This window comes from Tachypleus tridentatus, chromosome 9 (genome assembly GCF_004210375.1).
Source record: "Tachypleus tridentatus isolate NWPU-2018 chromosome 9, ASM421037v1, whole genome shotgun sequence".
NCBI lineage: Eukaryota > Metazoa > Arthropoda > Merostomata > Xiphosura > Limulidae > Tachypleus > Tachypleus tridentatus.
This window is the reverse complement of record NC_134833.1, coordinates 140722465-140745757: the sequence shown is the minus strand read 5'-3', so window position 1 is coordinate 140745757 and position 23293 is coordinate 140722465. Positions and strand designations below refer to the sequence as shown.

At 34.7% G+C, this 23293-nt stretch overlaps 2 protein-coding genes across 11 annotated transcripts in view; both read right to left on the bottom strand.

Moving 5' to 3' along the window:
• The window catches only part of Pez (protein tyrosine phosphatase non-receptor pez), a 60031-nt gene extending 55055 nt beyond the window's left edge, over nucleotides 1–4976 (bottom strand). For 8 of the 10 annotated variants that reach the window (XM_076457584.1, XM_076457577.1, XM_076457585.1 and 5 more), the window contains exon 1: nucleotides 4845–4976. The gene's annotated coding sequence lies outside the window, so the exon portion shown is untranslated. Of the gene's footprint in view, nucleotides 1–4298; nucleotides 4409–4753 lie in introns of those variants that run through there. The other 2 variants (XM_076457578.1, XM_076457579.1) reach the window with 2 other exon arrangements.
• Nucleotides 4977–13228: 8252 nt separating this feature from the next.
• On the bottom strand, nucleotides 13229–23263 carry LOC143227261 (uncharacterized). The gene is made up of 3 exons (XM_076458725.1): nucleotides 22328–23263; nucleotides 18872–19294; nucleotides 13229–13597 (listed from the first exon to the last, which is right to left on the bottom strand). The coding sequence occupies exons 1-3, from the start codon at nucleotides 22454–22456 to the stop codon at nucleotides 13514–13516; spliced, it is 636 nt and encodes a 211-aa protein (XP_076314840.1). The 5' UTR covers nucleotides 22457–23263; the 3' UTR covers nucleotides 13229–13513.
• Between the last annotated feature and the right edge of the window lie 30 nt (nucleotides 23264–23293).

The window sequence follows — 23293 nt, the reverse complement described above, 5'->3', positions numbered from 1 at the left end:
GTATGGGTTATGTAGATTGGTTAAGACCTCTCAACTTTTCTCTTGAGAAAAGAATGGTAAAAAGTAACCTTATTACTTTTTAATAATAAGTTCATTAGGTAATGTGCAAGTATGTACATTACTTGCAACTAATGATTACTTGGAACTACTAATGTCATTTTATTAGTTTACGTGAACAATTCATTGTAATTTCTGCACATAGGTAATTAATTCAATTATCAAGCTCCATCTAAAAAAATAGTTCATACTTTTTCCAGTATGAATACTGGAATAAATGACTAGCCATTTATTTATCACTAAATACAGTGATAACTGTATTTGTTATCACCAATAACAAACAGGTCTTGCACTGTTTACAAAAAAAAACACAAAAAAACATGGATACAGTTTACTCTGTCATTCTGAAAGAACTTACATTGGTATAAGGTAAGAAATAAAAAATTTTCCTTCCATTATCTGATGATGTAAAGCATCTAAACCATGTGCATAAAGCATATGTTGAAAAATGGAACATTAAGATTTAGATCTGTGTTATCTGCCATACAGGACATTTATGCCATTGACCTCACGCAAATTTTTACCAAAATTTGTACTCATACAGCTGACACTATAAGAGAATGTTTAGTGTTCAATATAGTAGCATTGAGTGAAAAAAGGATGTTTTACATTGGCACATGCAAGACCTCTCCTGAAACTTACAATATTATCCAGAGATCAATATGATAAAGCAGGCCTTAACAAATATTTACAGATATATAAACCAGCACCAAAACTTTGAAGCCAGGTGTACCTAATTTCACTGTTTTTTTGTATATATTTATTTACTTTCACAGCAACAAGCACTTGTTAATGATCAGGAAATAACAACAATCATTCTGATTGTATTGCCTGAATTAAATACCTATGATCCTATAACAGTCTAAACACGTGTACTGATTGGATGAATCAAGAGAAAAAAACAAAACAAAATTAGTAATGTATTGTGCAACTGCAGCACTTCATTCCAGAAAAAAAGCATGAACAAGTGTTGCATCTACAATTAAAATCCTAGAAACAAAGTATGATTTAGGGCTCAAAGAATGAAAGAACAGTTTCAGACTTCCAAGAGTTCAGAATTGTTCTAGATTTGAGTTTATTTTACACAACCCTATGTACACAAACAAAATAGGAGAGAATAACAGGTGTCACAATGAAATTTTAGATGCCATGGTGATTTAGCACTCACAATTTGTCAAGACCTATAATAAAGACTTCTCATTTCTTTGTGCTATAATATTTTAACAGTAGAATAAGTATCAAAATTCAGGTTAGATTCAAGTTAGACAGTTTTACTTTTCATATAGATGTCTAGCTTATGTAATATCCTCCCACAAGCAGTGGCAAAGACTAATATCCTAGAAAAGTAAAATATTTGTTTGTTTTGAAATTTCACACAAAGCTACTCGAGGGCTATCTGTGCTAGCCGTCCCTAATTTAGCAGTGTAAGACTAGAGGGAAGGCAGCTAGTCATCACCACCCACCGCCAACTCTTGGGCTACTCTTATACCAACGAATAGTGGGATTGACTGTCACATTATAACGCCCCCACGGCTGGGAGGGCGAGCATGTTTAGCGTGACGCGGGCGCGAACCCACGACCCTCGGGTTACGAGTCGCATGCCTTACGCACTAGGCAAAGGTAAAAGATGGGAATGGGCAATTTTGTGTAAAAAAAAACAAAACAAAAACATGAGTTATTTTTTTTGTTTTTCTAGGAAATGGATGTGCAAAGAGCATTGAAGGACCAAACTGCCCCTTATCATAAATAATCTTGGAGATTTGTGAAATAAACAAGATTGTTATGGTAAAGTACAACTGGTTAGAGTTAATTAATGTCTGTATTTTTATGGTGTTACCTATACTGACTTGTGATGTTTGTTTGTAGTTAATTACAAAGTTGCACAATAGGCTATCTGGGCTGTAATCCCATGGATGTTACATGTAAAACCTGATTTTTAGCATTAAATATCTTCATATTTGACACCAAACCACTGAGGCGGGAACCTCATGAAGAAACACAAGATTCATACTGGTCATCAGTAGTCTTTAGCCCATATATTGTCCCAAGAAAAAAATGTTGTAGAAGCAGTAATATTTATCCATAAATCCCACTTCGACTTCACACCAATGATCTCTAAAAGTCCTAAAATGTTTAACCAAAGTAAAAAACAATGTAACTGACATGATATCATAAGGCCTATCTATCCACCTAAACTAAACATGTTGCTTTACATGCATCTAAATAAGCTAACCAACAAAATTTTGCTCTACTTTAAGCCACCAACATACACCAAATAATCATGCAAATCCTTCCACAAGTTAATAATTCCAACAGAAAAGAAACTGTTGAACCCAGGCTTACCCTTAATACTTAAGTTCTCACTTCAATACAAATGTTGACAGTTTATTAAGGCTTGCAACATTTAAATACCTAAACCACAGTATGTACAGTATTTCCACACTAGAGAAAGCAAGTTTTTTAATTTCTTGTTAGCTCTACTTTTTAACAGTAATAACAGTTACTAAAAACATTTTTATACTGGATTATGTTTTTCAAAACTATATTTCTTTGAACTATAACTACTGTCATTTAATAATTGAGAATGGAATACTTTACTGACTGTTTACAGTTGTTAAAAATTCAAAACTTCATGCTTTCCAAGATTCTATATTTATTAGTAGCATTGTTAGGCTTAATAACACCATGAAACACAAGCCTTGATATACTTATGGCTGAGGACTTACCATATGGTCAGCATTGAAGGTCAGTTAAGCCATTTATAAAAATAAAGATGAAAATATTAATATTTTCAAAGTTATCAAAGGTTGGTTTCTAAAAATTGGTGTATTTATGTAACAGAATCTAGAGCCAACAAGACTTCAAAACTGATAGTGATTCCTAACATATCCATTTACTGAATGACATGCAATAAATCACACTGATTTTAACTTCATCACACAGTCACAAACACATTACTGAACACTATACCCTTCTGATCCCCCTCAATGCCAATTTCAATAATATCACAAGTTCCAACTACATGTCTTAACTTACTCCATTTATTCATTTACATGCTCAAAGAAAATCATAATATAATAATTATGTAATACATCTTTTGTCAAAATGGGTCTCATCAGTTTATTTCTCCTCCTCTTAGGGGTCACCTGCTTTAACTACTCACACCATTATTTAGTAGTATGTCATCTCTTAGTCAGTTGGCATCTGACATTAAAATGATGTCACATGAGGAATGTTTGACAATGCAATCTCTACTGTCATGCTGTCAGTAAAATGTGTACACACCACGAATCAGGAAAACAATTATCTATCTGTATGCTGTAATACAGCTTGATGTATCAACTTCAAAAGCAAGAAATAAAAATACTTGTTACTCTTAATTTTGGTTTTACTTACATTTAAAAGAGAACACTTTTTGGGACCCTGTGTAAAGACATGCAGTGTGTGTGTGTGTGTGCATGTGCACGCTATATTTCTATGGGCTTTTCAAACTTTTGTTTGGCTTTGATACAACATTCCAGACCCCAGAATTAGTTCTTCATAATGTCTAAATTTAACAACACAAAAACCACATGACTTGTAATTTACAAGGTACAATGTGGAAAAGTACTTACATATGAAACAAAAAAAAACAATTAACCATAGACTTAAAAAACACGTAGATGCAAAAAGACTTTTACACCCAGAAAAATTCAAGATAGTTACTCTTTCAACAAAGGTCACATATATGAATGAGACAAGTATAATATTTTGGAAAAATGTATTCTAATCATTATGAGTAAGACAGTATAAACAACATAATTATTTATGCTCATTACTTGGCATATTTTTAGTTATGATTTAGGTAAGTAGCTTGTTTTAATCAGAAACTAATATTATTATTAATAACACAAAACTTTTTGTTAACCCATTTACTTACATGATTTACCTTTGCAAAACTAAGTAAATGCTTTTTTTAAAAACTTATTATAAAATATAAGTTAAAACAGGTAAATATAACAGGTGTTTATAGCCTAAAATTCGAGCACTAATCTACTTTTTTTTTCAGTCAGGTAGATGAAAATCTGATAAAAGCAGTCTGGAGTCTGAGGTTTGAGCTTGTTTTGTATTTGGAAGTATCACTGCTATTAATTTAGATATAACTAATAAATAACAATAAACAAAGAAGACTATATTTTAAGTAGTATTTTTAGAATGCCTACAACAATATTTAGAAACTGGTTTCATGAGATAAAACATACCATTACATGTTTACATCCTACAAAAATGTACAAGTTTTGTATATTACATTGAGAATGGTGGAGGAGGAATAATAAATATTAATATCTAACAAATACGCTATGGAAAGTCTCCATTTTCTCAAGGTTTTCAGGCACTGGTATTCGCAAACATACTCAATCTACTATAACTTAAGTTCCAAAAATATGAAAATCAAACAGTCTGCTTCAAATACAACGTACTAACTTCTTGATATAACTTGTACGACTGTAAAACAGTAGACACCTAAAATAAATTTTAATTTAAACTTTAAGGTTTAATGTCTTTATTATGTTAATACTAGCAATAAAATTAGGAGTAGGAGTATTATAGCAGTAATCCACCTTCTCCGTTACAGTTGTTAGATTTTTGTTTCTGTTCCTTTTTAATTCTAAAAGGAAATTTAATTCTACAAGTACTACATAATTCAATAATTTACCCCAGTGCATTGTAAAAGTCCACGTTTACATAATAAAACGATAATGAGGAGAAAGTCTAAACAAAAGTTAAAATAAATACTAAATTAGTACCTAGAACGTAGGTAGCTGCCATAAGCAATAATATAGTGCTGCCACATGGTGAAAAATAACATCTAAATGACACACACAACGGCACTTATTCATTTTTGCAGTTGACCGATTCATTTATGACTAAGATTTTTCCGGATGTTAAGGCGTGGTTAAATTGAAATGTATCCTCTTGGTCTCACAACTTCCAAATGTCACGGATAGAAACCCATATGAATGACTTTTAAATTACTCAAGAGTTTTGGGCCAATGATTCTTTTATTTCAACCGCTATCTTCAAACTCCAGTGACACAATTATACCCGTACACAATTAAATTACATATTATATGAAAAAAAAACATTTAGGTGATACTGTTTGATGGACAGAAATTGCACCTTTATGTTTACATTTAAATACATACACTATATGAAATAATTACAGTAATGCACAAATACTTAGACAAGAGTCGCAAATGATAAGTAATTGCAATTAAATGGTCATTTGTCATTACTACAATGGATCGTTAAAGAAAATACAAAATAAAAGCAAATAAACATTTAAATCGTAGTTTTCGGATTATTGACAATTTATTTTCAACGATTTTATATGAAAACAGCTTAGTTATGCGTTTAATGTGACAACAAAACCGCAAAATACATTAAAGTTAATATATATATACACACACAACACAGAAAGTCTCTCTGTGTGTTTCATAGTGAAGCCACCTCGAGGTATTTGATTTTAGCATTGTAAATCAGGGTACTACAATAGGAAAAAAAAAAACAACTGAAACAATAAAAGAGGCAAAAGAATATTTTTGGAGTAGATAAACTGAATTGACTTAAACTGAAATTGATAAGAGCTGGCATTGTTATTAAAATTATGCCTATATTTTTTATTAGCAGTGTTTCTTTTTGCAACTTATATTTTATCATTTCAATTTGTTTGCTAGAGGGAACTAATCGTGATGATGATATAATGATTTGGAAAGTTCGTGCAGTAAGTTTAAAAATCAGGATGACAGAAATTCTAAAATGAGTTAATGAGCAGTCAATAAGTTATACAGTTCATTGTCTGGTAATGATTTAATTAGTAAGAGTTATTACGTACAAAACCCGAATTTTAGTGCTTTAAACCTACATACTTACCGCTGAGCCATTGAAAGGAAATAAAAATGATGGATATAGATAGTTGTTAAGTCCCAAGCTACACAATTTCACTAGTGGTATCGAAAACCAGTTTTAGCATTATTAGCTTCCAGGGTTGCCACTGAGCAACTGGTGGGCTATGAACTCAAACTAATAAGCTTACATTGCACCATCAGGCGACTTTACATGAGTTTACAATAAGCCAAAAAATATGTATCTCAGAACAGCTGGTATTGGTATTAACACTTTTACTGATGAGGAGAGAACAATGTTTCGACCTTCTTCTTCAGGTTATTTTTTAATGCTGAATAAATTTATTAAGATTATAAACTCACTCATTTGCATTCATTGCCACGAAAACGTTTAGAACCATTCCTACAAACTATATATATATATTGTAAGCTAGATTTTTAATCTTGGAATTTATTTGATAGTTAAAGCACGTGGAACCTCTAGAAGATTCTTAGTTGACATAAAGTTTTCTCCCGTGTATTCAAAACTATACCATGGTTAAAAGATAGTTGTAAAAATTAATTAAGGAATTGTCTTGTTAAGTCACTTCTCTTTATCACCGAGGGAAATTTGTGCATACAGTCGTCATTGCTTTGTGTTGAATTTCGAACTGTCAGACAATGTAAAATGGCCGAGAGTGGCAGTTACTTCTCTAAGTCACGACTCGAAAGAACGAAGGGAAGACAGTGCTATATGCCATTAATTCTTATACATACCGTTGACCAAAAGTCAAAGGTGGAGGGTACGGTAGGCAACATTGCCGTGAACGAGGTAGCAACATCGAATTGGCATGAATGTTTACATCTAGTTTCAAAGTATGTATAGGAGTCTTTTTGGAAGACATTTCACCTATACAGTTAGCGTTTGACAGTTTTTAGTTAAAATGTTGATAAAATGGAGTACTTACATAAATTGAAATAATTGTCTACAATATTCAAATGTGCTTGCTGGCCAGTCAGGTTATACAGACTCCGTTAAAAACATACACTGCCTACGGATACAAGTGCTGTGTACACACATTTAATGCTTTCACTGAGTGTCAAAGTACAAGTTTATATATCAATTTGCTTAATAGATGAGAGAATAAACTTGGATTAACCTATGTGATATAAGACAAGTCTATTCTGATCAGTGTCGTTATGACTTATCCGGGACACAATTCATACGTAGGCCTATTACTATCGATAGACTTATTCTCAAAATTACACGAGATGAAATTTATCTAGGTGACCCCTTCCAGTCCAAAATCTTTAAGCTGTCGGTGATGTTATGAAAACTAATATGTAGTACAAGTGGCCCAGAATATTTTGTGGTGCTTGAACAATAAGAATAACAAAAAAGAAAAGAAAAACCCATTAATATAACTGTGATATATATATATGACTACCTGTAACAGAGTGAGCCCAGTTTTATTACAGTGTACATGCCGTTCTATTCTGTTACATTTAATTATAATGTATATCTGAAATATCAGTTAAGAGTATTAGGTGTATAAATGTTTTGCACATTGCTGATTGTGTATTTACATGTCCATATAAAATCAAAGTACTACAGAGATAATACTCGCACGAAATGATGGAATTTGGCTAGCATATAATTATTTTCTTGGTATTTCTTTATTAATCATGTTTGTAAGATCTGTAAAACTAGTGGCCTGGCATGGCCAAGCGCGTGAGGCGTGCGACTCGTAATCCGAGGGTGGCGGGTTCGCGCCCGCGTCGCGCTAAACATGCTCGCCCTCCCAGCCGTGGGGGCGTTATAATGTGACGGTCAATCCCACTATTCGTTGGTAAAAGAGTAGCCCAAGAGTTGGCGGTGGGTGGTGATGACTAGCTGCCTTCCCTCTAGTCTTACACTGCTAAATTAGGGACGGCTAGCACAGATAGCCCTCGAGTAGCTTTGTGCGAAATTCCAAAACAAACAAACAAACTGTAAAACTACTTATGGCACACGTTATTTACATAGTTGTTTTCTGCAAGATAAAATATCAGGTGTTGAGAGAAAATTGTATTTATATTTTAATCTTTTGATTTGTTATTATAAAGTGTAATAGAATAAAATTGTTTCACAATGGTAAGTTTAAACAATTTAAGAAAGGACCATTATGCATTGTATTGAAGTATTCATGATGGGAAAATGTACTTGTCATGAAACTTTAAGTACACTGCTGGCTAAAATCTTAAGGCCAAAGAACATAAAGAAAAAATATACATTTTACGTTTTTAGACTGAACCACTTATTTGAGTAGAGCTTCGAAAGACGAAAATAAGAAAAGGGAAAATCAAAATCAAAAACTTTTTTTAGCATTTAATAGGGAAAATGTGAACACTATGAAATTACCCTAAATACTAGCTGGTCAAAAGTTTAAGACCATACTGACACGAAACATTAATTGGTAAACACGTATCGAAATTTAGTCATTTGTGTTTAAGCATTAATATTGTCAACATCTCCCACTGACATCTTTTATGTTACATTTGGTAAAAACATGGCAAAGGCTAAAAAGGTGACAGAGTTTGAACGTGGCAGAATTGTCGAGCTGCAAAAGCAAGTTCTCTCTCAACGTGCCATCGCTGGTGAGATTGGGCGTAGTAAAACTGCTGTTGCAAACTTCTTAAAAGACCCTGAGGGATACGGAACGAGAATTTCAAGTGGTCGGCCCATGAAAATTTCGCCGGCGTTGAGCAGGAGGATTCAACGGGTTGTCCGGCAAGACACCAACCGATCGTCGAACCAGATTAAGGGCCTTATGGATGCAGAATGCAGCTCAAGAACAGTAAGACGGCATCTACGAGAGAAAGGCTTTACAAACCGTAAACGTCTTCAAAGGCCACGCTTCCTTCCATACCACGAAACAGCTCGGTTAAACTTTGCTGAGAAGCACTACACATTGGACGTAGAAAAGTGGACAAAGATTTTATTCTCTGATGAGAAAAAATTAACCTGAATGGTCCAGATGGCTTCCAATGTTACTGGCACGATAAGGATTCCATCCGGAGACATTTTCTACGTGACACAGTGGAGAAGGATCCATCATGATCTGGGGTGCTTTCTCCTTCCATGGAACAATGGAGCTTCAGGTTATACAGGGGCATTAAACAGCTCCTTGCTACATTGGCATGTTGGAAAGAGCATCCTTATTGACTGAAAACCCTCGCTTGTGTGGAAATGACTGGATATTTCAGCAGGACAACTCTGCAATTCACAATGCCCGCAGGACAAAGGACTTTTTCATGGCGAATAACGTGATTCTTTTGGACCATTCAGCGAAAACCACAGCCAAGGGAACGGGCTTGGAGAAATTAAAAATGTTTGGGGGTGGATGCCAAGGAAAGTCTATAGAAATGGTCGTCAATTCCAAACAGTGCATGATCTTCGTGAAGCCATCTTCACCACTTGGAATAACATTCCAGCCAACCTTCTGCAAACGCTTATATCGACCATGCCAAAGTGAATGTTTGAAGTTATTCGCAATGACGGCCGTGCAACTCACTACTGAGCCCTCTTGTTGGGCATTTACTATCCTGTTTAGGACTTCTTTTTGGTATGTTCTTAAACTATTGACCAGCTAGTATTTAGGCTAATTTCATAGTATTCACATTTTCCCTATTAAATGCTAAAAACGTTTTTTATTTTGATTTTCCCTTTTCTTATTTTCATCTTTCGAAGCTCTACTCAAGTAAGTTGTTGAGTCTAAAAACGCAAAATGAATATTTTTTTTATGTTCATTGGACTTAAGATTTTGGCCAGCAGTGTATGTGCATAGGAGAGTAAGACGAACAGCTACTTTCAATTAATATTGGATATGTATTATTGTGTGCAGTTTTAGAAAACGCAAGCCTAATAAAATGGTAATGAAAAGTATTTATATCATACATTTTCCTAATTATTTTCATACACTTCAATTAAGAACGTCGAATGTTTGAAGTTGCAGATACAAAAATAACAGTTTCACCCCATTTCTCACCCAGAAAGGACATGACGTGCCATCTGTTATTAATTTTCAACACTGTTTGAGACATATTTTTCTGTGGTACTGAATAACATCGAGGAAAAAGAACAGATTTTGATCTTAAAATTTCGCTCTGGGCTAAGATTCAATTCATTCTTCATATAAAAGGTTATACATGTGTGGTTTGTGAATGATTTATTTTCCTAACTTGCAATTTAGATCATCCTGGCTTCAGAAATTTAAATCAAATATAAAATTATCCAAACGTCTAGTTTCGATTGAAAATCACCATAAGTTGTGAGCTGAGATCGCCTTGATATTGTCAGTTCGACTGGCGGGCTTAAAAAGTTCGACAAGTAGTACTGCTGGCCATGTCTGGTATTCGAATTCACAATCCTTAGAAATAAACCTTCTGGTGGTATCAAAATATTTAATATCCTGTTTTGTTTAAATTTATTACAAATCTTGAAAATTGCTCTATGTTGTGGTGCGATATTCAGATTCACTGATGTGAAACAGGAAAATATTAAGGTCTTGGGCATTGGAAAAAATTGTTTTTGAAATCTAAATACACGTAAATCAATAACAGTCTTCTTTTGATCAGATTGAAGAAATACGTTAGGAAACGAACTACCTTATGAATATAAAAATACGACATATGCGGCAGTTTTTACAACACTAGGTTTAATTTACTGTTAAAATCAAAATGCAGTTGAGATTCAAATAGGAGTTCATTTGCACCTGATATCTTCCCTTGGCAATGATCCTGTTTCTATTACATCGTGATTAAATTTCAAAAACAACAGATACTGTAGATTTGTTTTACAAAGAATAAATGTAACTCACAAAGTATACAAAACAAGACTCAAGAACTAAATGTACACAGGAAATAAACATTTTGCTCCTTACTGAACAACCATTGACTGTGTGGTTGACTTCTGTAGTTTCAGTTTTAGACCATTAAATAATTGCCTTCTCTTAAAGGACAGAAGTGTTGTGTCGATAACATACTTTTAATACTAATACAGTACCTCAAAGTTTTATATTGCTTACAACAGCAATCATTTCTAGTGCACATATTCGAAAGAGATTAACTGTTAACCTAAATCGACTTCCGCGAACCTCTTAACCACATCTCTGCTTGGATACATTCCACTTCTCAAGGAAGTGATGGCAGAGAAACATGGCCAACTAAGTACTATTCACGAAAGGTATGTTTTTTTTTAAGCAATGGACTGGTAAAACATAGCAACTTTTCAATTGATGTAGTGATCACGTTACGCTTATTTGTTAAAAAGCTAAAAAGAGGTTTATTTTTATCAATGGTGTAATTCTATGCATATTGGTAACAATTTCGACAAACTAAGACATTTATGTCTAATTTAGAAGTTTAAAAGTTGTGCACGTGACAACCTCAAAACTTACTTGGAAGAAATGAAAGTCGAAACACAAGAGGCGGTAGCTACTTTTTCTCATGATTACACTTGCATAAAAAAGAAAGCTGAGGATTCTTTTAAAAAAATCCAGCTTCTCTAGCTCAAAATATTTTGGCAGTCAGGATAAAACTTCATCGAATCCACCAAGGCCTGTCTGCTTTTTCTGTAAAAAATCTGGTAATGTTGTGTCATATTATTGGTATTTGAGAAAGAAAAGTGGACAAATCCAGTGCTTTCGTTTCCACATATGGACATGGTTTTACCAGGTCACTCGATGTTGTTGATATGACCACTGATATAAAGACTACTGTAATCAGAAAAGAATTTAGATTTTTTTGTGTCCGCTGGTTCTGTGTCATTGACAAATGACACTTTCAATCTAATACCCATACATATTCTATGTGATACTGGGCGACTCAGTTATTTTTGTTAGAATGTATACTGCCTTTGGATTCGAGTTCTGCACTGGTGAGTCTGTTATTGTTCAGGGTATTGAGGGTGACTTTGTTAATGTTCCTCTTCATAATATTTATGTAATATATGACCAAGTTTCGGGACAAATTATGGTTGGTGTAAGACCTATCTGCCAGTTGGGAAATAATTTGATTAGGGGGAAAGTTGTCGAACACAAAATGGGTAGCGAGCTGGTCACAGTTTCATCTGAGGATGATGTTGAAGTGAATCCTGATGTGTCTCTCTCATGTACTGGGCCTCGAGCTCAGGCTAAGAAATTAAGCCAAAAACAAATGATATTCAAAGGACGATATTATTAATTTGGATCCGACGGGGTTCTTGTGATGATTGTCTTTCTGAACTTTCCACTGTGAGTAATAATGATGGATCGATAAACAAGAAAAGGTTCAGCAGATTTCTTCATTATTTAAATATTTACTGACAAAATATAAACTGGAGAAAGCTCGAAATGATTATTTTTTTCAAATAATGGTGTGCTTATAAGAAAATGAAAATTACCAGACGTGCGAGCTTCAGAAAACTGGGCCGTAATTTATCAAATCGTTGTTTCCAAAGCATATCTTTATAAAATATGAAAAGTTATCCACGAACATCCCATGGAACGTCATTTAAGTGTCAACAAGACACGCGAAAATTTTTTTATACATTTCATTTGACCAAATTTAGGCAAAATGTTCTCAGTTTTGTAAAAATTGTCGTACCTGTCATTGGGTTGGTAAACCTAACCAGAAAGTTCTTGTTGCTCTTTTGAAACCTATTCCAGCTTTCGAAGAACTCTTCAGTCGTGTGAAAGTTGACTGTATTGTGAAATTTCTAACTCCTACCAACAAGAAATGTTTGATGAGTTTTGGAAATGGCTAATTATTAAAAGAAGTTTTGTTAAAAACTTGTTAACATCACTGTACCATTAACAAATCTATTGAAGAATAGTAAAAATTTCAAATGGTCTGAAATATATAAATCTATTTTTTAAAAGGTCAAGTCTTTATTTGTACTTACTCTGTATTGATGGTACCTGATTTTTATAAGCGTTTTGCATTAGCTGTTGGTGGCTGTGGTTGTGGTGCTGGTGCTATTCTGTTGCAATCATACCAGAAAGGTACTGAACACTGTTATTTTTCAACAAAAATTAATTGTCACCAAAAGAATTATTCTACAGTAAAAATAAACCCATCAGGTTTAGTGTTTAGAATATTTTAATGTTTATGTATCTGTACTACAACAACCTTAATGTCATTTACACTGATCATCTCAACAAAATATAACGTTTTTTGAACCAAAAGAAGGGCACAAACAGAAGACTATTTTTAAGCTACCTTGTAAGCTTGTTTGATAAACATAAATATTTTTTATTGTTTTCACATACAGGTTTTATATAGGATAAGCATAATAACATCAAACATCTTCTAAATTTCACGTTTTTAGCATTAATTATTAAATACTAAATTTTACAGAATTCCTAACAGGTACGTATTTTATAACACTTTCTTTATGGGCTTTGGTAAAAGTATTCCAATTTCGGGTAGTAGTATTCATGTCAAAATAAATATTTATTTTCTGATCAGTTTAATTAGCACATCTATTAACATACTTCAACATAATATACACAAAATGTGTTATTAAAACTATTAATTGTTTCTTTTACCACTTGGGGTTTTATTTCGCCAACTCAGTGTTTTTGGTACTCCTTAGAATGCAGAGTTTCTCTTTGTGGTGCCCTCTTGTGATCGGTCAATGGAAAGGACAGATGTCCCTGTGGAGTAAATATATATCAGCCTTTCGTAGAAATATGTATATAAAAGTATTCATCAGTAGAACGTAAGTATAATTATTCTTTTATCGTAATATGTGAATAAACGATCCAAAAGAGACCTTCCAATGATATGTATTTCTTTCAAGACTAATTTTAGAAAAAAAACAAGTTTGTTTTACTTCACCCATATTTTTGACTATATATTTTATTTCTCCAGGGTTTGAATCAACTGTCGTTTTTTCAAACGGTTCAGCGCTCAAAATAAGCAATGGAGCCGCGAAACACATGCCCCTAAACCTTTGGCCTGGTAGGGTAGTGTCCTTTTGAATGGGGAACAGAGATTGATGTATAATTATGAGGAAACATTGATGTTTCAACTTTGAATTCAATACTTAAGTTAACAGAGTAAATAAGGTGCTTCTTATCATTGGTTAAATTTATTTCGACGCCTCTAGTGCTTATTTAACTTTATTATTCCCTATTTAAATTGGAAACATAAACTATGATTTTTGTACTACATTGGTTTATTTCAATAATATTTCTCACTGTTGATGAGCATAATTTGTATCTTCTAGTATTACTATACTTATTTATGGTGTTACTACTTTTTTTATCGCTTCGAAATTACGGCTACGGGTTCGAATCTCAGTTCCACCAAACATACTCGCCCTTTCAGTCATGAGAGTGTTATAATGTCACGGTCAATCCCACTATTCGTTGGTAAAAGAGTAGCCCAAAAGTTAGCGGTGGGTGCTGATGACTAGATGCCTTCCTCCTAGTCTTACACTACTAAATTAGGGACGGCTAGTGCAGATTGTCCTCGTGTAGCTTTGCGCGAAATTCAAAACAAACCAAATCAAACCAAACAAATCCCTCTAGTCCAGGGGTGGGCAACTCCATGGCCATTAGCCACATGTGGCTAATGGATAGCACTATTGTGGTCAGCTCGAGTTTAAGAATCAACTTTTTCCATCACTTATTTTTATCGCAAACTTGGTAATCAACAACTGCACTGCCTCACGTCATCGCTAATGTCGCACGCGTCATCACTGCCACAGGCTCCACCCATTTTGTAACGTCAGTCTGGTTTAGATGTTTGTTATTGAGTGTGCGTTGTTTTGCATGCGCTTGCAAACATATTTTTATTGTGCAACTTTCAAGTGTTTAAATATATTTTGTTTAAAATGCAGAAAATTTAATTGCTTCTGGCATTACTGCCGAAAAGAGAATGGCGCGTGACTGGAAAAACGTGAAACGAGAATTTAATGAAAGTTGGGAATTGAAATTTGCAGTGATTGAAGTAAATAATAAGCCAGTGTGTCTTTTGTGTTATAAATGCTTTAGGAATAATAAAGTATACAATCTTAAGCAACACTTTAACAATTTTTACACTGAATTTGATGCGAACGTTCCAGTTGATAACAAAAATCGTATGAATAAAATTAGCCGCCTGAAAGCACAACTTCATGAACAAAAGGAAGGCCTAAAAAGATTTCTATCATCGAAAGATCTAGTTACGTTAGCTAGCTATGAAGTAGCTTGGATTCTAGCTCAAAAAAAGAAATTATTTTCTGATGCTGAACTAGTAAAAGAAATATTGATTGTGGTCATTGAAACTCTGTTGGAGAATTATGATTAAAAATAAAGGATGATATTCTTCAAAAGGTAAATATTTTGTAATTAAGTCGAAGAACAATTATCCGCAGAGTTAGCGAAAGACATAAAAAATAAGTTGCTTGAGCAACTAAAAGACTTTGTATTTTTCTTTGGCAGTAGATGAGTCAACAGATGTTAGTGACACTGCACAGTTGATATTTTGGGTTTGACATGTAACTTCAGATCTTCAAGTGAGGGAAGAAATGATTGGCCTTTGTGGATTACGACATCGAACATGTGGACAAAAATCTGAAATTTTTCTTAAAATGTAAAAAAAAATTCAATCTAAATTTAAAATTTAAATTTGTTGCTCTTTCGAAGCAGCATTTAACTGAAAATAATGTGAAGTCCACGTTGCTATCTTTCCATTGTATTTTGCATCAGGAATATTTATGTGCTTAGATGTCTAAAAGTGATGAATTGAAAAATTTGATGGACATTGTTGTAAAAATTGTGATTTATATTAGAAGGGGAAGCTCTCTCATCCATCAATAGTTTGTTGAGTCTTTGAGGAAAAGCAGTGACTGTACTTTTGATGATCTTACTGATTTTGCAAATGTAAGATGGTTGAGAAGAGAAAAAGTCTTGGAACGATTTACTTCCTTATTTCCTCAAATAAAAGAGTATCTTGTTGAAAAAGGTAACATTGAAAAGTTCTCTGAAATTGAAACTATTCATGGCAGTGTAATTTGCACTTTCTGTGCGACATGATGGCTCACTTAAATAATTTGAATACGAAGCTTCAGGGAACAGGTCAAATAATAAGCAAACAATCATAGTCTATTCATGAATTTCAATTAAAGCTAAACCTCCTTGCGAAACAATTACAAAAGAATAATTTGACATATTTTGCAAAGTTGAATAGTTTTCTAGAAAATAATGAGGATTATGATTTCTCTGATGCTAAAAATTATCTGTATGTAAACTGGATCAAAAATCTATCTCAAATATTTGAACCACATTTCTCCGAATTTAAAAATTTGAAACTGATATTTGAATATTTGCATGATCCATTTGAATTTGACTTAGGAAATTTCAGTAAGAAAATTACATCTTCTTGGTCTTTGGATAAGTATGGATTTGAAGACGAGATGCTTACCCTGCAAAATGTAGAACAAATAAAAGGTAAACTAAAGTGTTCTATCAGAGAGATGTGGCTCACTATTCTGATAAATGAGAGTCTTCCAAATTTAAAGATAGTAATTTCAAAATTGTTGTACATGTTTGGATCCAAATGGGTGTGTGAATCAACATTTTCTACGCTAGCTTTTCTCAAGTCTAGATACAGATTTCGGCTTACTGACATAAATTTAGAGTCAGAGCTAAGATACTCATTGAGCATAGATATTAAGCCAAATTTCACGAAACTTGTTGATAGAAACCCCCATCAATTTTAACATTTAAGGGGTTAGTTGAAATGCAATTATTTTGATTAAACTAACATCTTTCTTCTTTTTTTAATAGAGTGGCCAACGTTGTTTTTATTAGCCACAGTTGTGGCCACAATGAAAAATAAATTGTCCACCCCTGCTCTAGTATTACACTGCTAAATTAGGGACGGCTAGCGCAGCTAGTCTTTGTGTAGCTTTGCGCGGAATTTAGAATAAACGTTTCGAATTTTTGAAGGAAATATGTATAACTTGATTACAGCTTCCAATTTAGAAAATACAATTCTATCATTTTTACAGAAAATTCAATTTCTAGACTTCTCTCTGGTTGACTTTGACTGTTTTCGAGAACTACACATTTAAAAAATACACAATTATCGTATACCACACTGCGTTTCTCAGAGTAAATAAAACTAATGTTGAAAACATGAGAAAATTGTTTAACATATAACAAAAACAAACAAACAATGTTTTGGTTAAGATATTTAATCTCGAAAACATTAGTTCTTTGTAATACAAATTTTGTAAGTTTACAAGAAAACATGTTAGACTGAAAAACGATTATTTTTATTGCATTATTTTTTTGTATTTTTATGTACACTGGTGTCCAAAATCCTAAGGCCAATGAACATAAAGAAAAAATATGCATTTTGCGTTTTTAGACTCAACTACTTACTTGAGTAGAGCTTCGAAAGATGAAAATAAGAAAAGGGAAAATCAAAATAAAAAACGTTTTCAGCATTTAATAGGGAAAATGTGAACACTATTAAATTAGCCTGAATACAAGCTGGTCAAAAGTTTAAGACCATACCAAAAAGAAGGCCTAAACAGGGTAGGTAATGCCGAACAAGAGGTCTCAGTAGTGAGTTGCACGGCCATCATTGCGAATAACTGCAAACATTCACTTTGGCATGGTCGATATAAACGTTTGCAGAAGGCTGGCTGGAATGTTATTCCAAGTGGTGAAGGTGGCTTCACGAAGATCATGTACTGTTTGGAATTGACGTCCATTTCTATAGACTTCCCTTGCCATCACCCCCAAACATTTTCAATGGGGTTCAGTTCGGGTGAACACGCTGGATGGTCCAAAAGAATCACGTTATTCGCCATGAAAAAGTCTTTTGTCCTGCAGGCATTGTGGATTGCAGCATTGTTCTACTGAAAAATCCAGTCATTTCCACACAAGCGAGGGCCTTCAGTCGATAAGGATGTTCTCTCCAACATGCTAATGTAGCCAGCTGCTGTTTGACGCCCCTGTATAATCTGAAGCTCCATTGTTCCATGTAAGAAGAAAACACCCCAGATCATGATGGAACCTCCTCCACTGTGTCGTGTAGAAAATGTCTCCGGTGGGATATCTTTATCGTGCCAGTAACGTTGGAAGCCATCTGGACCACCCAGGTTAAACTGTTTCTTATCAGAGAACAAAACCTTTGTCCACTTTTCTACGTCCAATGTGTGGTGCTTCTCAGCAAAGTTTAACCAAGCTGTTTCGTGGTATGGAAGGAAGCGTGGCCTTTGAAGATGTTTATGGTTTGTAAAGCCTTTCTATCGTAGATGCCGTCTTATTGTTCTTGAGCTGCATTCTGCATCCGTAAGAGCCTTAATCTGGTTCGACGATCGGCTAGTGTCTTGCCAGACAACCCATCGAATCCTCCTGCTCAACGCCGGCGAAATTTTCGTGGGCCGACCACTTGAAATTCTCGTTCCGTATCCATTAGGGTCTTTCAAGAAATTTGCAACAGCAATTTTACTACACCCAATCTCACCAGCGATGGCACGTTGAGAGAGACCTTGCTTTTGTAGCTCGACAATTCTGCCACGTTCAAACTCTGTCAACTTTTTAGCCTTTGCCATGTTTTTACCCAATGTAACATAGGAAATGTCAGTGGGAGATGTTGACAATGCTAATGCTTGAACACACATGAGTAAATTTCTTTTTTAGGCATTTCCAGTCCTGTTTATGACTTCTTTTTGGTATGGTCTTAAACTTTTGGCCAGCTAGTATTCAGGCTAATTTAATAGTGTTCACATTTTCCCTATTAAATGCAAAAGTTTTTTTTTTCCCCTTTTCTTATTTTCATCTTTCGAAGTTCCACTCAAATAAGTGGTTGAGTCTAACAACGCAAAATGCATGCTTTTTTCTTTATGTTCATTGGCCTTAAGATTTTGGCCAGCAGTTTATTACTGTGTCTCTATTATTATGTCAACAATCTAATGCTACACTTACCGGTGCCTTTTTATCAGGTTTTTGTAGTGTTACGTGTTTATGACGCCCTCTTTCTACTTCGTCTTGTACTTTCGCTTCAGTTTCCTGTTTTCGTCGCGAGTGGCGTTTAGTCACGCAGTCTCGTGCTTCAAGGAAACTTTTTGACGTCAGACCCACCAGGCTATTTCTCCAAGACGGGCTGTATTGTAACGATACCTTTTTCGTGTTATCAGCGGAAGGTTTAGTGAGTAAAGTGAAATCATTTTCCTCCACGCTCTGACAGTCAGGTTGATTCCATCTTTTACTTCTATTCTGACAAGAAGCTTCCTTTTTCTCAGAATCTTGAAGGAAATTTTGAACACATACTGAATCAGTGGTCTGTGATACTTCGAGTTGAAATTTTCCGGTTATGATGTTAGGCTCTTGTTCGGAGTCAGAACAAACCTATAAATTCATAAAATACATTAGGCCTAACATGATCATGACTATCGTGTAAAACATCAAGCATCAAGCGTTTCTGAGCTTGTATATCATGTTGTTGTTGTTTTGAATTAAGCACAAAACTACACAATGGGCTATCTGTGCTCTACACACCACGAGTATCGAAACCCGGTTTTTAGCGTTGTAAGTCCACAGACATACCGCTGAGCCACTGGGGGGCATATCATGTTGCTGTGAAAGTTCGTATACTCTGAAATAACACTGTCTGTGATACATTAATCTGGGCTTCTCGGCTGTTTTTTTATGGTGAAAAAATAACTAGGTTGTTTATTCTTTTACCTAAGAAAAGTATAGAATTTATGATACTCTGCGGCAAGTCTAAGGACATTTAGATCGGATTTCGATTGGCGCAGTGGACTCAACACAGCTCGCTTATTGGATAGTTTAACAAATTTATTTGCTTTTTTAATTTCTCGCAAAGCCACACGAAGGGCTATTTGCGCTAGCCATCCCTAATTTAGCAGTGTAACACTAGAGGGAAGGGAGCTAGTCATCACCACCCACCGCCAACTCATGGGCTACTCTTTTACCAAAAAGTAGTGGAATTGACCGTACATATAACGCCCTCACGGCTGAAAGGGCGAGCATGTTTAGTATGACAGGGATTCAAACCCGTGACCCTCGGATTAGGAGTCGAGTGCCTTAACTACCTGGCCATGCCGGCCCAGCTTAACAACCAACAATTTTCTTTAATAAAACAAATTTCGAAACCTCCTTATCAAATGACGTGAAAACGTTGGTGTAACTACCAAATTACATCAAACGAAAACTTAATAACTGATGGTGGGGAGTGAAAATTGATTTTTTTTTCCTACGTATATAAATTCTGCATCCAGTTTTCTACTCGAAAGGTGACTTTATGCTGTCATTATGTTTGTTTAGAATTAAGCACAAAGCTACACAGTGGACTATTTGTGCGTCTGACGACAGTCATTCGTTCTTGATCTCTAACGGTAGCTCACATAATAACATCACCCTCCTCACTAACACAGCGGCATGTCTGCGGACTTGCATGCTTTTCTAACAATTGCTACCTGAGATACTTTATTTTGAATTGCCGCTAAAATAAAGTATCTCATGTAGCAATTGTCAGAAAAGCATGCTGTTAGTTTCCATTCGTGGGATATGAAAATTATGTGATAAACAAAGCAATCATCACTGTCACTTTACCATAAATACAAATACAAAAACATTTTAGGCTTGACACTGCTTCTTAGGGTCTATATTGCTTAAAACTGAGAAACAATATTTTATTTAAGTTACTGTTTGTGGTGTTTTTAACACACCTATGTTTTAGAACTGTATTTCTGTTATATTCAAGTGCTAATTTAAATTTAAAGCTTTGGCTGTTTTCAAGGTCCATATTTCACCACTTTATTTATTTTTTACCGGTGATTTCCAATCCTAAACTGTCATTGTGTTCTCGTTGTTATCAGTTTGTTACTTATAGATACTCAAGTGAATATTCTGTATGTATTTTTTGGAAATTAATAAAGAAAAGATTTGTTGTTGTGTTCACTTTATAACTTGGTCCCTATCTCAGACCACTTCCACTTTGAGTACAGTTAATCAATAGGTTTGAAAAAATATCACTTAAACTACAGCTGTTCCGCCCCCCTCTCATTATACTTCATTTTTCTATTTCAGACTCAAAATCAGTGATGTGTAAAAATAGTCTGACTGATCTGACAATATTACACTCCAACGGCCGGAAAGGGAAGCATGTTTGATGACGGGGCTCGAACTAGCCGCTCACAAATGTTGAGTCGAACTCTCTAATCACTCGGCTCACGCCGTTTTGCTCTGTACGTATAAGTGAACGAAGTGAAGGGTTTCAAACTGTCACCCGTCATTGGAATCCGTTACCTTGTTGTATCTTTTTTTTTTTTAACAGTAATCAAAGTGTGAATTTTAATAAACTTGGCCTTGTTTAAATACCGATATGTCTCTCATCGCTGGAGCGTTATACAAGTTTATATAAATATAATAGTCCTGCCTCATATCTGTTTGTGTAACTAGCATCCTTCGTGGTAAAATTAAGTTACTCTTTAATCTTTGGCAGAAGTTTTTCAAAGTAATGTGACAGAATTAAACTAAGAAATATTGCGTGTATATATTTATCTTAAGACTCTTCAACTGTGACGAAAATTCGCACTTTGTGACGGTTTGGTGTTCCCCTTAAATTTGTTCAGGCACTCCCTATGTTTTTCTATAAAACCAGGCATCTGTGTTGAAATTTGCACTATTTAGACAAATAGTCTAGTTTTGAACTATTTTCAGCGTTCAGGGCTGACAATATGTGGAGGGCCAATGGAGCAATTGACCTGGGTCTGTTGAACGAGCCGACAGGTGGATATTTCAAAGCTCACTATAAATGAATACTACAAAATGAGAAGTAACAAACACTGTGATATTACTGACCCCAGGGTATGGGCTAACTCTCGAAGCCCCCCCCTCCTCTTTCAACACTTTAGACATTGTTGCACGTATGGGTGGATATATACAGCTGGATGTTGTGTTTTCTTACTACAAAGCAAGATAAAAAGCTCTGTACATTATTTCCACCGTGGGAAATCGAGCCCAGGAATTTAACATAGTAAACTTACCGCTGACTCATAATGGGACAAATTTGTGGAAAAAAAATATGTTACATATACTGGTAGATGAGCGAAATATATATAAAAGTGAATCAATGATGCAAAAATGTCAATCAGTGTAAATGCTAAATTGTTACCAATTCACAGTGTTGATTATTAAATTATCCCATGTATTACTTAACTTTGGATAATGACATCAAAAGAAACTTGATCAAAACTTATTTTCCTTTCTGAGCTATTTTTTTTCTAAATGTACAAAAAATGCTTAGATATGGAAATATAACATTTATTTCATACAGCATTACATTATTTGAAAACTCGGTTTATGTGTAAAATAAACGTCCATAGAAAGAAAATTTCAAAGAACGTTAGATCTAACCTTTCTCGAGCAAGAGAGAAGCAGCTGAGGTTGGGCCTTCTGTCTATGCACCGCTGAAGGAGAGCAAACCTTGCGGGAATGTAAGTGGGTTGTTTCAATATTTTCTTCCATTGGTTTGGAATCTTGCATAACGACAGCAAAATATATTTAAAACAAGCTTAAAAAAATCCAAAATCAGGAATAATTTTACTCAAAGCTTGTTTAGTTGGATTATTAAACGTAGTATTAATATAACATGGTCCTTCTACATGCTATTAAATGTCAACTGGTACAACCTTTTTCCCTAGGCCCTTTATCGTCATTGTGTTCCAACAGCAGGATGCAACAGCGATGATTATGATAGGTACTCAGGTTTCTTTTGACGAGGCAGTTTCCATGGTAACTGTTTGCTGGCATTAATAAAAACGTGTTAGCTGTTAACAACAGTGTCTCAACATTTATTTATATTGTTGCGTAAAGAATTAATTGTTAGAATATTATTTCGTATGGAATTATCAGTACGTGCACTCTGCCATTTACCTAGTAGATATAAGAGAGTAAAACTCAACACCCGTGAACTTATTAGTTGATCCAGCATTTAATTTGAACGGTAAATTGTTTGTTTGTTTTGAATTTCGCACAAAGCTACTCGAGGGCTATCTGTGCTAGCCGTCCCTAATTTAGCAGTGTAAGACAGCTAGTCATCACCACCCACCGCCAACTCTTGGGTTACTCTTTTACCAACGAATAGTGGGATTGATCATCACATTATAACGCCCCTACGGCTGAAAGGGCGAGCTTGTTTAGCGCGATGGGGATGCGAACCCGCGACCCTCGGATTACGAGTCGCACGCCTTAACACGCTTGGCCATGACGGAGCTTAACGGTAAAAATACTTTACTTTCATTAAATCAGTAACTTTTGACATTTATAATACTGTATTGAAAAAGCATCGGTTTTCTTTTGTATATCACGTCAGCTGTAAAT

Excerpts from the sequence above, each read along its gene's own strand:
- LOC143227261 (XM_076458725.1), bottom strand. The coding sequence starts at position 22,456 with ATGCAAGATTCCAAACCAATGGAAGAAAATATTGAAACAACCCACTTA. Across the intron at positions 19,295-22,327 it reads TTCTCTCTTGCTCGAGAAAG|GTTTGTTCTGACTCCGAACA; the intron begins GTTAGATCTAAC and ends ATGAATTTATAG. Across the intron at positions 13,598-18,871 it reads AACCTGATAAAAAGGCACCG|GGACATCTGTCCTTTCCATT; the intron begins GTAAGTGTAGCA and ends TTTACTCCACAG.